Source organism: Anas acuta, chromosome 3, assembly GCF_963932015.1.
Source record: "Anas acuta chromosome 3, bAnaAcu1.1, whole genome shotgun sequence".
Lineage (NCBI taxonomy): Eukaryota > Metazoa > Chordata > Aves > Anseriformes > Anatidae > Anas > Anas acuta.
In genome coordinates this window covers 61,026,458-61,041,709 of record NC_088981.1, presented here as the reverse complement: position 1 = coordinate 61,041,709, position 15,252 = coordinate 61,026,458, and the positions used below count along the sequence as shown (strand labels likewise).

The 15,252-nt window shown below is 36.6% G+C and overlaps 1 protein-coding gene across 12 annotated transcripts in view; it reads right to left on the bottom strand.

Annotated features, from left to right (window-relative positions):
- EPB41L2 (erythrocyte membrane protein band 4.1 like 2) overlaps window positions 1–15,252 on the bottom strand; it is a 108,099-nt gene that overhangs the window by 50,885 nt on the left and 41,962 nt on the right. For all 12 annotated transcript variants that reach the window (XM_068677429.1, XM_068677428.1, XM_068677433.1 and 9 more), the window contains 3 exons: window positions 11,935–12,410; window positions 10,600–10,797; window positions 406–510 (listed from right to left, as the gene is read on the bottom strand). In XM_068677429.1, the coding sequence (XP_068533530.1) occupies window positions 406–510; window positions 10,600–10,797; window positions 11,935–12,396 (765 nt within the window). In that variant the 5' untranslated portion in view covers window positions 12,397–12,410. The remainder of the gene's footprint in view (window positions 1–405; window positions 511–10,599; window positions 10,798–11,934; window positions 12,411–15,252) is intronic.

Below are 15,252 nucleotides of genomic sequence, written 5' to 3'. Positions count from 1 at the left end.
TGTCAAAGCATTATTAAGCACACGTGAGAAAAGAGTGAAATTTTTAGAAAGCCAGATTAAAGATAAATTTGTCTGTATTATTTATCATCAGTTTTGTTTGTCTTTGTATTTTTAAAAGGGTTACAAATTAAATTTGGGGAGCCTGGCAGATTAAGGGAATGATATTAGTTAAATTTTCCTATCTTCACTGGCAGGTATGGCATACTATTTTACCATTCCAAAATAAAGCCTAGGAACTATGCAATTTTTCCAGAAACGTGTATATTTTAAATATTTCACTCTGAAGTAATAAATGGAAACTTTGTTAGTTATCTTAACATACACATCAATATCTTGCACACGGTACAAAACTATTCAAGTCAGTAGCAATGTAGGGGAAAAGCAAAAGGTCTAATACAGACTTACCTTCTGATCTGAATTCTCATAGAACAACAGCCCAAAATAGTCCTTTTCCAGTAAATTGAGATGCTCACACACTTTGTCAAATAGTATTTGGCCTTTTGCTCTTTTCTGAAAAAAAGTAAGTTACTATCAGTAAACATTTAATTTTATGAACATATTCAGCTGATGAAACAGGCTGCACAACAGGTACTGTAATTAGATGGGATTAGTCAGGAAAATTTAAAGTACCAATTAAAAAAGATTATAAAGCTGTCAGCTTCCTTATGATATTATTTTTATCATATTTTCAAGCTATACATATCACAGTTAAAAATGAAGACATTTAAATTTTTTTCCAATTCAAAGAAGTCGACTTGCATGTACAAGAAAAATTCATTTCCATTTTTTACTTAAGTATTACACACCTTTAATTGCAGCTAAATAGTTCTGAAATTGTTTTTATAGGTCTATAGTTTTACCTAAAGGCCAGGATGGGTGGGGCTTTGAGCAACCTGGCCTACTGGGAGGTGTCCCTGCCTATGGCAGGGGGGTGGGAACTAGCTGGTTTTTAAGGTCCCTTTCAACCCAAACCATTCTATAGCTGTATGAAAACCAAAGGATGTTATCTTCAAGGAACAAAAAAAGATGAAGCAGACCACTAAAAGTAGTTGATCAGGCCAGTAGGAACACCATACAAGCATAAGCAGAGCACAAATAGGTCTGTCAACATTGCAGAGATTCTGAGGGGCAACTCAAAGAAACCGAAGTCTTAAAACAAAACCAAGTCTTAAAGTTAATCCCTTCAAAAAATCTGTTGTAGTAACAAAAAAGAAAATCATTTTATTTGAGATTAGTTTCAATATTGTAGTGTGCTATTTTACAATAGCAATGAAAAAAGTTTTAGCACACTCCTAAAAAGGCTGCTTTTTGCAGCTTTGAATAACATCGCTTAAGTAAGTTGCAATTAGTCCTGAAGTTCTATCTTTCCTTCCCGCACCAGTAACTGGGAACATAAACATGGTTATCCTGTCTTCCTATTGCTAGTAATGAAAAACAGGCCTATGATTTGTTTCTGTGTGCCAGATTTTAGGGAAAAATTGTACTGGAGATGACTGCTGACAAGAGGCAAAACATTTTAGAGCATTTGGCTTGCAATACATGACCAGGGGTGGGGAACATCAGAATTTCTTTCCACAGTTAAAACACAGCCTGTTGGTGGAACATCTGAACATGAACAGCACGCAGTCTTGCCTTTTGAACCAAGCCCTACATGACTGTTCTGCTATTTGTGGCATTTACCAGCGAGGCCACAACATGGCATTTTCCAAGGCCTGGCAGCTCAGAGGAATTCCTGCATTTGCTTATCCCACAGATTTCAGTAGATGCCACACACTGCTGCAATTCCAAGGAAACGCCATCAACTGCCTCTGTGTAGGCCCTGGCAACACTGCAGTTATTGTGTCCTGCAGACAGTGACAGAGCTCTCACAAGTGCCTCAAGCGTGCCTCTCACTGCAGCCCCATTGCACTGTACAAAATGTTAAAGGCTGGGAGGGGAAGGAAGGGGGAGAAAAGGTATGCACAGAGCAAATACTGAAGGCATTGTTTTTATTCTCCAACAATCCAAACCTCTGATTCTTCAGGACTGCATTGTTCAGCAGACATTACAGTCTTGAAGATCAGAAAACTTTCAAATGACACATTCATAAAATGAGCACAATTAGTTGCCAAAGCATCACGGAGAGTCAGTGGGGCTTAAAAGTCCAAATCAGTTGAAAAAGGGAGCTGGGAATCTTAAGCCTGGTCAGTACTCTCACAGGTTTTACTCTCCAGAAATACGGGTAACTCCTTCCCCTAGCAGTTTGAAGTAACCAGTTTGCTCAACAGCCTCCCCTTCAGCTTCGTAAAAGTCAGTGTGGTGGTCAGCTCCCAGCAGGCCAGGTGTCCCCGCCGCCGTACTCTCTCCTCAGCAAGACGGGAGGACCTGTGCCAAGGTAGCCAGCCCTGAAAGGCCATACTAATGACTGATCTCCACACAAGGCACGTCTCTCCTTTGGCTTTGAGACAACTTCACTCAAAAACATTACTTTTAGTAGTATCTCTTGAATCTGGACCAAAGTTCTCAAAATGTGTGAAATTTTATGTCATCCCTGTTTTACTTTTTCTGTGTAAGAAAAAGTTTGTACTTTCAGCAGATCATTTAAGTTTACCCAAACACTAGTCTACACATCTGAACAGTCAAAAAATAAAGATTTGCAAATAAAAGCCCAACTACAATTAAACATCTGATCCATATCAAGTTCAGTCATACTTCCCTTAATTCAGGGTTAAAAAATTATCTTAACTGTACATTCAGCAAACACAATTTTATTTTGTATAAGCAAACTAAGTAACCATAGGACCCTTCTGTCATCTCCAATGTATTTCAGTTGCTCATACGTGCATAAAATGTGGTCAGTGCTGGCATCCTTTAAATGCCTTTTGTTATAAATATTTAATTAGACCGCTGATTGAATGCAGTAAACAAACCCAGTATGATCTACATTTGCTTTTAACTAGCAGTTATTATACAGATAGCTTTTCTTTTTTGAAAGTAGAACTGTTATCCTTTACTAAAACCAAGATTACATTTACAGAAGAAAATTTGAACAAGCCTTTATCACAGATCCCAAGTATAACAGAAGTTTCCTTACAAGTAAGAAACCACAGAAAAAAGAAAAAAAGCTTCAAAAATAGCTTCCTCCTCAAAGCAAGACAAACACTCAGACCACTGTAAGAGAATGAGAACTTACACCTGCTCTTATAGACATCAATTATCAGGAAAGGAGTTCATCAAAATTACACGATCTGCACTATGCTAAAAATAAAATTTGCATCCTAAAAATTCATCTTGCGCATTCCAGTCTGCTCACTCAAGCTATTAAACTGCCGTTACTTCCCACAAATATTACACTACTGAGTCATGAACCTGTGACAGTGAATGTTTGTCATTTCAAATACAATGATTCAGTGATTTATAACTTTGACAAACTCCACATCTTTCATCCCCACATGCTTTCACAAGTCTCTGTCCCACTTACATGTTGCCATTCCTGTGAGTGAACTTAATTCACTTGAAAGAAAGCCATAAAAGGTAACTGAAAGTTACTAGCAGTTCACAACCTGTGAAAATTGTTTTAATTCATGTTCCTCCAAAACTACTCAAACAACAGTTTTTACCTTTCTTCCTCTCTAGTCATTTACAGGTTTCTATGAAGAATCTGAGGACACATGGAAGCTATCCTTAAAAGCTACGATAGTTTTAAGGTTAAAATAAATTGAATAAACTGTTCATGTTCTCTACACATGCACATACTGTGTAGACAACTCATTCTGTTTAGTGAAATGCTTCCACAGAATATTATTCCCTTATATATTACATTAATTTCCTAGAGATAAGTACCTTTGGACATTTTTTACTTTCAAGTTACAGGACACAGAAAAACAACCTATTTTATTAACATGGAACCTAATAAGCAATTTCATATGCTTTAGACTAAAAGTTAAAGGACTTAAATATAACCTTTCAATGGAGGTTGCTTTGCTTCCTTACGAAACTTTTCTAGTTCCCCCAAATTAAGCAAGTTTGAAGAGTTGCTGGTATCAATGTTTGTAATACTAGAACATTGGTCCCACTTAGAGTTTTTAATCTCTCCCAACAAATACCAGAGACACTGGCATTAGAATTAACTACTATTCAGTTTTGGCAAAATCAAAGACCACAAAGCACCACAAGAGTAAGAGTATGAAGTTTAAACGAACTGAGGAATAGTTTTCACTTGCTACAAGGCTTAGCTTCACTACACCAACTTTTCTGGAGGACAGCAGCCTTAAAGATTGTCAGAACTGGCATTCAGACAAGCCAGTTTCTAGAAGCTTTACTGAAGAAACAGGCTATAAACCACGTCTTTCCATTTTGCATCTAAAAAAGCAGAATAATGAAAGAATATAGAAAGAAAAAAAATTAAAGGAAAGTGTCACCAAAGAAGCTGAAATATCTGCTTAAGAAGTTCTTTATAGAAAGAATTATTGACTTAACTAAGTTCAGACTGGCAAGTTGACACCAGTCAGAAGATCTACTACAGCAAAATAAAGAGTTCTAAGGGCAAAAGAACAAACAGATAATTCTCAAAGATGATAAATTAATTTACAAAGTAACCCTCAATAAAAGAAATATCTGAGATGTGCTTTATGTTAGAAGCCAAACGTCTACCATGTCAGGTATGCCCTGGGCAATGGGAAAGACATGCAAAAACAAGCCAAAAGAAATAACTCCCTAGTTAAACACGATGCAGCTGCAAAAAAAACTTACAGCAATTATCAATACACAAAGTGTACAAAGTGGCAAAGAAACATGAAGGGTACAAATGTGTACTCCAAGAGCAACATTTTGTGATAAATTCTGAACTATGATATAACAGAATCAAATTATACAGTCATTTGCAAAGTCTCTGTATCATAATAAAAATACTCTGATTTGCTGTAAGTGAACCGTTCCCTCCATCCCTCTCCATAAGCAATTTCAAACATAAGTTAGCTTTAACACAGAGGCAGCTAACATTTTCTAACAGAGCACCTCATATCAGTTTCTATTCTGTGGTACTCACCAGCAAATGACATAACACAGAGAGATGACATACAGAAATTAGCTTTCAGAAGCATTTAAATGCAGAAACAGGTCATTAGGATTTTGTTTACTCAGAAATCTCTCAATGTATCCTTCATGTCACATAAATACACATTATACAGAAATAACATTTCTGCAGCATATAATTAAATCTTCCACACATAAAGTAATTTAAGAAGCATTTGGAGAAAGTGACAGATGTGTCAGTCTCAACCACTCAAGTGCTAAATACTTCAATACTGGACATAATCTTTGAAGGAATATCTTTGCGATTTGCCATTACTTATGGGTTATAGTCTAACAAGCTGAAATAAGTAATACCAGCCGCTATAAGAAGTGTAAGCTAATAGAGGCATAAAGGCATCTCATATAGCATGTTATGCAGCTAATCATAACAGATAACTATGCAACAGGCTGAAAACAAAGCTTAAGAGTTCCTGGGCTTCTTCGTTATTCTCTCCAAATTATGGTATCACAAAACTCTATGAAAACTTTTAAGGGATGTAGATTCCAGATTCAGAACTTCCAGGTCTCTAGCATCGCAAAAAGAGGATTTGAGTTCCTTTCTCTGTAACCGAGACCTGGAATAGATGAATTTATTTCCCACTCATCCCCACATATCACATCTAATATGTGCATTCTTGGGAGTCCCAAGTGAGAAAACTCTCAAGAGTTTTCACTTCTGAATTTACCAAGTTCATAGAGAAGGATGGAACTCAAGTACACATATAGAATAACAGAAGAAAGAAGGCTACATGGAAATCAAAGCCATAGATGCAGCAAAACGCATAGACTTTGAACTGGAAAGCATATTTCTTCAAATATTGTGTGAGTAATAGCTATTGTCTAGGTGGAAACAAAAAGATGAAGTCTGGACTTTTTTTCTTGCAAATAAAAAAAATTGAAAATTCAACCTTGCTTTTTCTCCCATAGGAGGTCACAGGACAAGCAATAATATTCATTTAGCTGAGAACGTAGCTTTTCCTTAGACAATCTTTATGCATAGCTGATGCCTTTCACTTTTCTCATCCTTTGAAAAGGAATTATCACTTGTATATGTATATAAGCGACCACTTGTATACATGTATTTTTATATGTGTATAAAAAGCCATGATATTTTTCAATTCAAATACACCAGAAAAAACTATAAAGGGACAAACTATTCAATGGGAGATGAGAGAGCTTTTTAAGAGTACCATTAACTCAATGTATTGTGATACAAACCCACACGGTTGCTGAGTCTTTTCCCACCAAGGACCCTAATGTTTTTGGCTTTTTCTATAGCACAATTAGAGAACTCGGTCAGAGGGGAAGGACCACCTTCTTTTGAGCGAAGTTCTTCCTGCTGCAAGTCCGGGAACCTGTCAGTGCCCTTTGTCCCTTCCCTTGTCCACTAGGACCCCATGGCTCTCTCTGCAGAGCTGCTTTCTAGCCAGTCAGCCCATAGTTACTCCTCTCAGATGCAGGATTCTGCATTTACAGTACTGAGATCCTTCTTTGCCCAGTCCTAGAGACTGTCCAGGTCCCTCTGATCACAGCTCCTCTGATGTATCAGCCACTTCTCCCAGTTGTATCACCAACTACAAGCTAGCTTAAGCCCGATTGTTAATCATCATGCTATCAATGTGCTTACGAAGAGACGTCAATTAGAAAAAGACAGGTTTCTGACTGTGAAACAAGAGTAGCAAAAGCAATGTACTTTTCCAGTTTTATTTCCCTTTTAGCAAGTAAATATATTTATAGAAACATCTCTAACAATAAAATATACTAAAGTTTGTGTACAGTACAGAGCAAGAAATAGAAGAGGCATATGGAATGTCCTAACTCTGAAAATCATCCTGAAATTTGATTTAATAAAGAAGCAACAAATGAAAACTGAACTTTGCAGTTTGTATTTAGACTGCAGAGTTTTTTTTACTTGCTTTTTAAATCTTGTATGATTACACACTGTTACTCTGTAAAGCAGAAATGAATCATCATTCACTCAAACACAAAACATTAAAAGAAGACTAAAGAAAAGATCTGTACCAGAAACTCATCTAATAAGATCTACTGCACAGAGTGGAAATTGAAGTTTCAGTTATAAGTTGAAGCAGTTTTCTGAGAATTTTAATATTTTGGTACAGTAGTCAAGTATAAAAGCTATTTGTATGTAAGAAAAATATTTTGTAAAATTGCAATCAGCAGTCCTCATGTCCTATAAAACATGATTCAAATGAATATAGAAACCAGGTTGTTCCTATTCCACTTCGTCATTCCCCCCACCCTCCTTGATCTTTACTTCTGTTCTTATAGCAAAGATTTATTACAATAATTAGGAAACAAGATTAATATGCAAATTAATATTTTTTCAGTTGTGAAAGTGAATTAGAAAGTCATTAGAAATCTTGTTTACCATTTTAAACGTATCATGATGAACCTCATCACATTATGCATTATGTCTCACTTTTGGCTGGTGAAAAAACCCAGGATGATCAAATTCATAGTCTTCGATTAGTACAGAGATACCATTCAGATTTAAACAGACTTAAACGTCCTGGCTTCAGTGGAAGCAAAAGAAGAACTCTGCAGTTATTACACCATCTGTGTCAATTTTCTGTATTTACTTTTAGAAATCTGTTGAAAAATGTAATATATACACACACACACCCTATCTGCCTATAAATACAAACATATGTATAAACATTTTTCAAGAGCTTTTAGAGGCAACTTCATAACATTGGTATGCAAAACCCTACACAATTTGTTCTGGAGAACAATTATTCTGTAGAGTATTTTTCATGTTTGTGTTTTGTTTATTGTGATAAAACCTTTTCTTCTGCTGACACAGCTCAAAAAGCACATAGACAAATAACAGCAACAATGGCTTCCCTATTGCTTTTCCACAGCTGGACTTAGCTTATGGTTAAGTGGCATACATTTGAGACCATCAGGTAGAAACCCCTGGACAGCTGAAATATTGTACTTGAAGAAACATACACTGAAACTGTTTGGTTTTAACATCAGGAATAGGACCTGTTTGACAAATGAAGGCTCCAGAAAGTTTGCACCACTACCAACTATAAAATACACTCTTTAGAAATTCCAGCGAACTACAGCCAAGTAATCCCAGGGAGCATTTCATATTGTCAAACAATGAATAAGCCTTTCTGAGCTACCTGAATATACATTTGAAGAAAAAGATATACTAAGAAATGAAATAAAACTTAAGCCACCATGACAGTCCTGAAAGTGTTAAAATCAGATTTCTTCATATTTGACTTCTTACAGGGTTTTAAAAATTGTTTCCTTGTCCTATCAAAATAGAGAACAGGCAATAAAACATGCTTCTCCATGTCCTCAACGTTCAGCTTTAGAAATAATATCCAGAAACTTTATGCAGTATCTGCTCAAACTACATTTCTATGCTATTCTGAAAATCAGTTTTGATAACAGTATAATCTCACGAATTTCCATAAACAATCTCATTATTAATTCTTCAGAGATCCCACTGATCCTAGCCTTCTGCACCCTGCTAAGATCTTGCAAATTCAGTATATAGGGTAATGTTTTAATAGCACATTTATATAAGTCAGAATAAACTGGGCTTCCCTCGGAAGTCTTTAAAATTAGAGGTCAGGTGAGGGAGAAGATTGCAGTGCCCTCCTAACATTTACTTTTAATTGATCTTTAAGTACCCCTGGATATCCTGTCCATCGGTTTAAAGATTATAACAGGAAACTAGAAAAAACACTTCAATGGGTAAATGAAAGCTATTCTTACAAGCTACTTAACATTATGTCCTTGAGTAAATACCTGGTTCTTTTACCTTTACTAAGAAGGTTGCAAAAAAGTTATCAATCAATTCTTGATGACAGAGCTTCCAACAAAGAAATTTCCCATGTCACCCTAACCAGGGGATTTTTGTTTTCCAATTGCACTCATAACACATTCATAATTTGTTTTTTGTTGTTGTTCTCTGTGCACATAGGAACTTTCATACATAATACTAAACCACTGCAACAGACCTTTAGGTTGCATGATCAATACAAATGACACTCTCTCGTCTGATTTAAGCTATAAGAGTTGTTTTGGATAATTCAATAGTATGCTGATTTACCAATGCCAGTAGGCAATGAACACCTAGCAAACAGAAGCTGTGTTCTCTTTCCTGTATGGGAAGCAGCCACAAGTCTGCTGAGCATCTCCTACCTAGCGAGGATATTGCAACACAACTCAGGCCCACAGTACTACTATAGCAGTACTGCAAGGGAGAGTCTGAGACTGACGCAAAGCTAAAAGCAAGGTAGAGAAATTAGAAATAGGCATCCGGCAGACTGGGGACACCACAGTAAGCAGAACGAAAATTTAAGAACCTCCTTTGAAAGAAGTATGCTAACTTGACTAAGCATCATCTTGCCTAATACTAGTCCTACTAGAACAAGGGCTTGCTCAGACACAACAGCAGGCAAACACATTAAATTTACTTAGTTTCTTTATATGTTAATTATGGTGGCTTTAATTCATTGGGTCAGGGATAAGCCTGTGACCTATTCACACAATGCAGGGGTGCACAATACTGTACACCCCAGAGTCAACAAGAGACATTCCGGGAGCTACTCTTAGAATCACCTGAAGTAATCTGCTGATCAGGTAGGTCTACTTACTGCCTCACACACCAATTCTCAAAATAAAAAAAACTCAAAAAGTACTCTAGACAAGTACTGTATCTAACAGAAGGCCAGGGGAAATTTGAAAGTAGAAACATGACACAAGAAAGCCCTATATTGTCCCTACATTTCTAGAATCCTCAGCTCTAGGGTTTCCTGAGCCCAAGTGCTTTTCTGTTTAACATCTCCTTACAGACTTTTCCTACAAATATTTATCTAATCCCTTTTTGAAAACATGGAAGCTTTAAGTCTCATAAAAATGCATTTTCCGGAATCCATGTTACATGTAAAATGTGAATTTTAGTTTGAAACTGCCACCTAATAATTCATCAACAGTACCTATAATTCTCATTCGCTACTCTGTAAGTGAAAAGTTAAGGAATAAGCTGGAAAAAAAAAGAACTTTATTAGGACTTAGTCATGAGCACCAGCACACCAAAAATGAATGGCAGATTTGATGAAATTTTGAGGAAAAATATTAATTGTATTTTTGTAACATGGATTTTGTAACTATAACAATTTTGTTTTGAAGCAAACTTAGAAGTGTGCATCTCCAGCTGAGATTATTTTTAAATGAAATTAATTATCTCAAGACAACTTGTATTAATATACATGACACTACCTTTATCTTTTGCAGGAAAAAAGGTTTGAGCTGCAAGAGAAAGCACCTTTGAACAGTTTTCTTTATTGCATTTGTTTGTGTACCTCACAGTGCATTTTTAATGTTATATACTTAGAGATGGAATTTTAAAATGAAAAGTTATCTGAGCCTTAATGACAGTAATGGGAATGTAACTTTGTAATCAGCTCATTAGATATACAATAACATACTTGTTAAACTCTCAATGCAATGAAAGGTTTTTTCTTCTCTATTAAAGTTGTACATAAATAATTGATGCCTTACCTCTAGATCGCAGGTGTATTCCGTGCCATCCAAGAGAACCACTTTACTCTGCACAGTTTTAATTTTCTTGGGAGATTTTTGGGAAATAACTTCAGCTGTCTGCACTTCTTTTGTCTCCCTTTTTTCTTTTTCTTGTTTTTCTTCCTTTTCCTCTGCAACCTTTTCTACTTCTGTTTCTTTACCATCTTCTTTGGCAGGCTATATAAAATACAGTCAAACAATTCTGTTAAATGACTCAAAGTCCCGCATTTAGATGTTTTTACCCTGTTCATTTCTTTTATAAGCCACTTATAAAGACATTAAGTTTCGATGTAATTTATGCACATAACTGAAGTACAATAACCTCTGTAAGGTAAAGATTAATGCTTACCTCTATAAGGTAATGCTTATAAGGTAAAGCTTAATGCTTACCTCTATAAGTTAAGCATTAAAATCTTCCATTGTGGACCAGATATTGGAGAAAAAAGATGCGTGCACCAAATTGGAGTTCTTTATTTGTCCCCACTGCCTTTTTGTCATGACAATTTGTCATTTCACTGCATGCCAATGAGACGAGTCTGACTCCTCCTTTTTCATTCCCTCCCTTCATGTATTTATACACATTGATAAGATTCCCCCAGACTCTCCTCTTCTCCGGGCTGGAGTGTGCCAGCTCTCTCAGCATCTCCTCCTATGAGATGATTCTCCATGCCCTTAATCATCATTGTGGCCCTAGAACATGAGGCTTGAGTTTTAAGACCTGATGTGCAACTTTGCACATCAAAAAAAAAAGAGAAGACTCGAGAGCACTGCAGAATGTGGCGTTTGCTTTGGAACTCAGCATCAATCTCCAGAGCAAATCAGTAAGAGCAGTAGCTACAAGCTACAATCATAGTTTCAAAGTTGGCTTCCACTCGAGCAGAACCACGACAAAAGCATAACACAGAAATTAACATCTAAGGACTCTACAACAGATAACAGATTAAGTCACTAAGGAGGTATTTGTGCAATACAATGGCTTCAGAGGCAAAGCTGGTTAAGAAGCTTCTCCTCTTATCCCTGCTCATTTCTACCTCAATAGCACAGTTCACTATCCCTTTTGACTACGCCAAATGATAAGGTTACACTCAAGTCACAGCTGAAACAACTTCAGTTAAAAATAAATAAATAGTGCCACAGAACAGGAACTATTTAAGTCAGCTACATTACTCATAACTGTATCAATCCAATCGCACAAAATGCCAGATAATAACTGCTATCTTTCCATGATGACGCCAACAAAGCCTTACATGAATTACACAAATCAACCAAGTCCCCTTGGAATCGCTCCAAAGCGATCAGTAGCCTCACACATACCTGTGTTTCAGCACTACTAACAGAGTGTTTTTCTTCTTTGTCATCTGCTTTAGCATTATTCTCAGCCACCACTTCTAAAATCCTTTTTGGCTGAGCCATCCCCTCTGGTGGATGGCATTCACTTTCTTCAACTACTTGTTCTTCCCCTGCTGCTCTTTTCTTGGCCTCATCTTTGGGCTCTGCCAGCGTATAGGATTTTTGTTTCTTAAGCCAGGGAGGAAGGAAGCGAGAAATACCCTTGCTTTCAGATGAATCTTTTTCCTTCTTCTGGCTACTTGGGCTACTATGGCTAGCTGGTGCTGGGACAGAGGAAGAATCTTGAGGTTCTTCAGAGGATGTTTTCCCGGACTTCTCATTTTCTACAGTCTCTGATGCTTCTTCAGGCTTGTCCTTGGCTTTGTCTGGTCCCACCTGCTCAGGATCTTTCTTTACTTCAGTTTCTGAGCCAACTTCAGTTGTCATTGTCACAGCTTTTGCTAAAAAAAAGGTATCAAGAAAAATAGTTATGTAGCATCACCCCTTTTTACTGATTCTCGTATTATTTGCAGTAATTTGTAGTAATGCTCAAATTAAATACTATAATTAGACATGAACTAATAATCTTTAGTAGCAACGTTATTTGTTGATAGTTAATTCTAGCTGGTTTTTCATACCCCCCCCCAACCACCCTAATGTGTATCACTAGATTTTGCTGCTTTGATACTTAGAAAAAGTAATCACATTACACTTTCAAATTTATTGAAGTGGACCAGTAAAAATAAGCCCCAAGGGTCCAACAATAAAAGTTTAAAGTTGCTGGATTCTATCAGAAATCACTGATTTACAACTTTCTTCAAACAATTCTTTTTAAATTAATGGTATACTTGTTTGGCCTTGAGACTGGCAGATTAGTTACAATCAACTTCATAACTTGGAATCTCTGCATTAAAATCAACTGCTATCAGTCCCTGCCATTACAGTCAGGAGGTGACAGCTTAAACTGCACTTGAAGTTGATTAGAAACCAGTAGAGATCACAAGAAGGTATGAAAACAAATCACCTCCAAAATTCCCAAGCACATTCATGAATAGTCAGAAATAATACCACTTAATCTAGACCATTCCCAGATACAGGAAAAAAAGATACAGAAGCTAATAGATGCCCGAAATAGATACCCAAACACACAAGAGAAGCCCTTCTGGCAAAAGAGGATGGACAACATTCAGCTAAAGGCAGCAAACTTGATGATTATCTTAGAGACACAGGAGCCTTCATATATCTATCCATAGGCAAATTCATACTAAGCAAGCATCTAAAGACCAAATGTCTAGCTACATGTGGTAGGTGTTTCCTTGTTTTAGATAGTGAAGGCTATTAAAATAACAAACAAAAGCATTCAGTAATGAGGAAATTAAAAGGTAGTATATCTACTGCTGCATTAGCAATTTCTGAATATAATTAAAGCTTAAATATTAGTTATGTAGCCATTTTCTTCAAAAGTCCTTTGTGTTTTATCTAACATTCTTCATAAATAGCATTAAAGTCTTAACATTTATGTATTACACTATTTCTCAGAGTTAATAAGCCTCTGAAAGGGAGGTTTCCATTTGACTAGCTGTTGAGAATTTGCTATTTAAAACCACGTATTAGTATGCCAGTTTGGAAGTTGCTACTAGCCATGCTACATTTTGCTTACGTCCTCAGATCTTACAGAGAACTCAACTGTTGCTGTTCTTTCCTAGTGGCAGGTATCAATCTCAATAAAATACCATACAAGCTTATTTTCCAAATCAAAATGACTAATACAGATTAATTTTCCCGAGAGAAAAGTCCAAGCATCTGCTGATCAAAGAATACTCCCAGAATGATCCACTCTGCTTAGTAAAATCAAATTAGAGGTTTCATTGTTACAGATGACTTTTTTTTCCCCCCATGCATCTCTAAGTAGCTAAAAAGGGTTTCTATAAGTCTCATCCAGCCCTGCAATGTAACAGCTAAGAAAAAAACAAAACAGAAAACAGAAGCAAGCAGGTAACATTTCTCTCAGAAGATATCGACAAAAACAAACCCATTTAGGCTTAAAACGGACAGGTCTGAAGCTTTAATTTTATCTTTTCTTGCTCTCCTGTCTCCAAGAAGGCATCATAAACTCAGGTTGGCTCCTACTAAACAGAACAATCACATCAAGTATTTTCTCCCCTTCTTCATTTCTTAAGCCCTCTAAACATCTACAGCAGGACAAATTTCTCATCTCCCCTCCTTCATATTGCAAGATGGCATTAAACCATTCGTAAGACTTCATTTTGAAATGACAAACGTGAACGAGCGTAAGAATCCTGCAGCAAGAGTGACAAACAGAGAAGAAACCCTAGGCAGACACTCAAGTGGCAGGCTTACTGACATCTGAAAAAGGAGAAGTCTCAGCAGATTTTGCACTTGTTGGTCATTGTGTTAATCCATGTACATAATCTAAGATTGAAGAAGTTCTTGGACTTCAAGAAGTGAATTGACTACCAGAGAACACAAGTTTTCTTCCTTATTTTTTTATTAAACTTAAAGCTTTTTAAACTTAAGCAACAATCAAGTCAGAGTCAAGCAGTTTCCCATGTTATGACAAGACCACCAGAGCTGGAGCCTAAACTGATCTAATGCTCTCAAATCTCTCCTCTGCAAACTCAGAAGATAAAGTACTAAAGGGCAGAGTAACAAGAACAATCCTTTACTACACATAGACAAAAAAATTGATTTCTTTTGAAGCTTCATAGCTGTTCTGAAAAGCCTTCTGCAATAGTCCAGATGACTGGACAACTAAAGCTGTGTTATCATCCGGCCTTTGCAATAGTATCTCCCGATAAAAATATTTATCCCAAACACGAGCCAGCTAAAAATTGCCCTTTCTTATGATTCTGCATAAACTGCCTCTTAATTCTTCACCTGCAGCGGATTTTCAGTGTAGCAGCCAGGTGAGCAAACTGTCATTGCCAGTCTTGACATCGGTCAGCAGATGGTGCCATAATAGTTCTAAAAATCCCCAGCACAATTCAAACACCACACTGAAAACAGCAACAATATTTCAGTGTGAAGCATAGTTCAAGTTATAGCAAGTACATGTAATTGTATGTTTTCCCACAAGTGTTAACATGACTTTTCAAAAATATATAGGACTTCAGGACCAGACACTGAATTACTACTCTGTGATACTAAAAAATTATCATATATCTAAGGACACATGAGCATGTGTGTCTAATTATATACATATAGCCTCCACACTCATCTTCAAGATCAGAAAAGGCACAAAACAGCACCTTCCCAGTGTTATTAGGTCTATAAAAGCCAGTT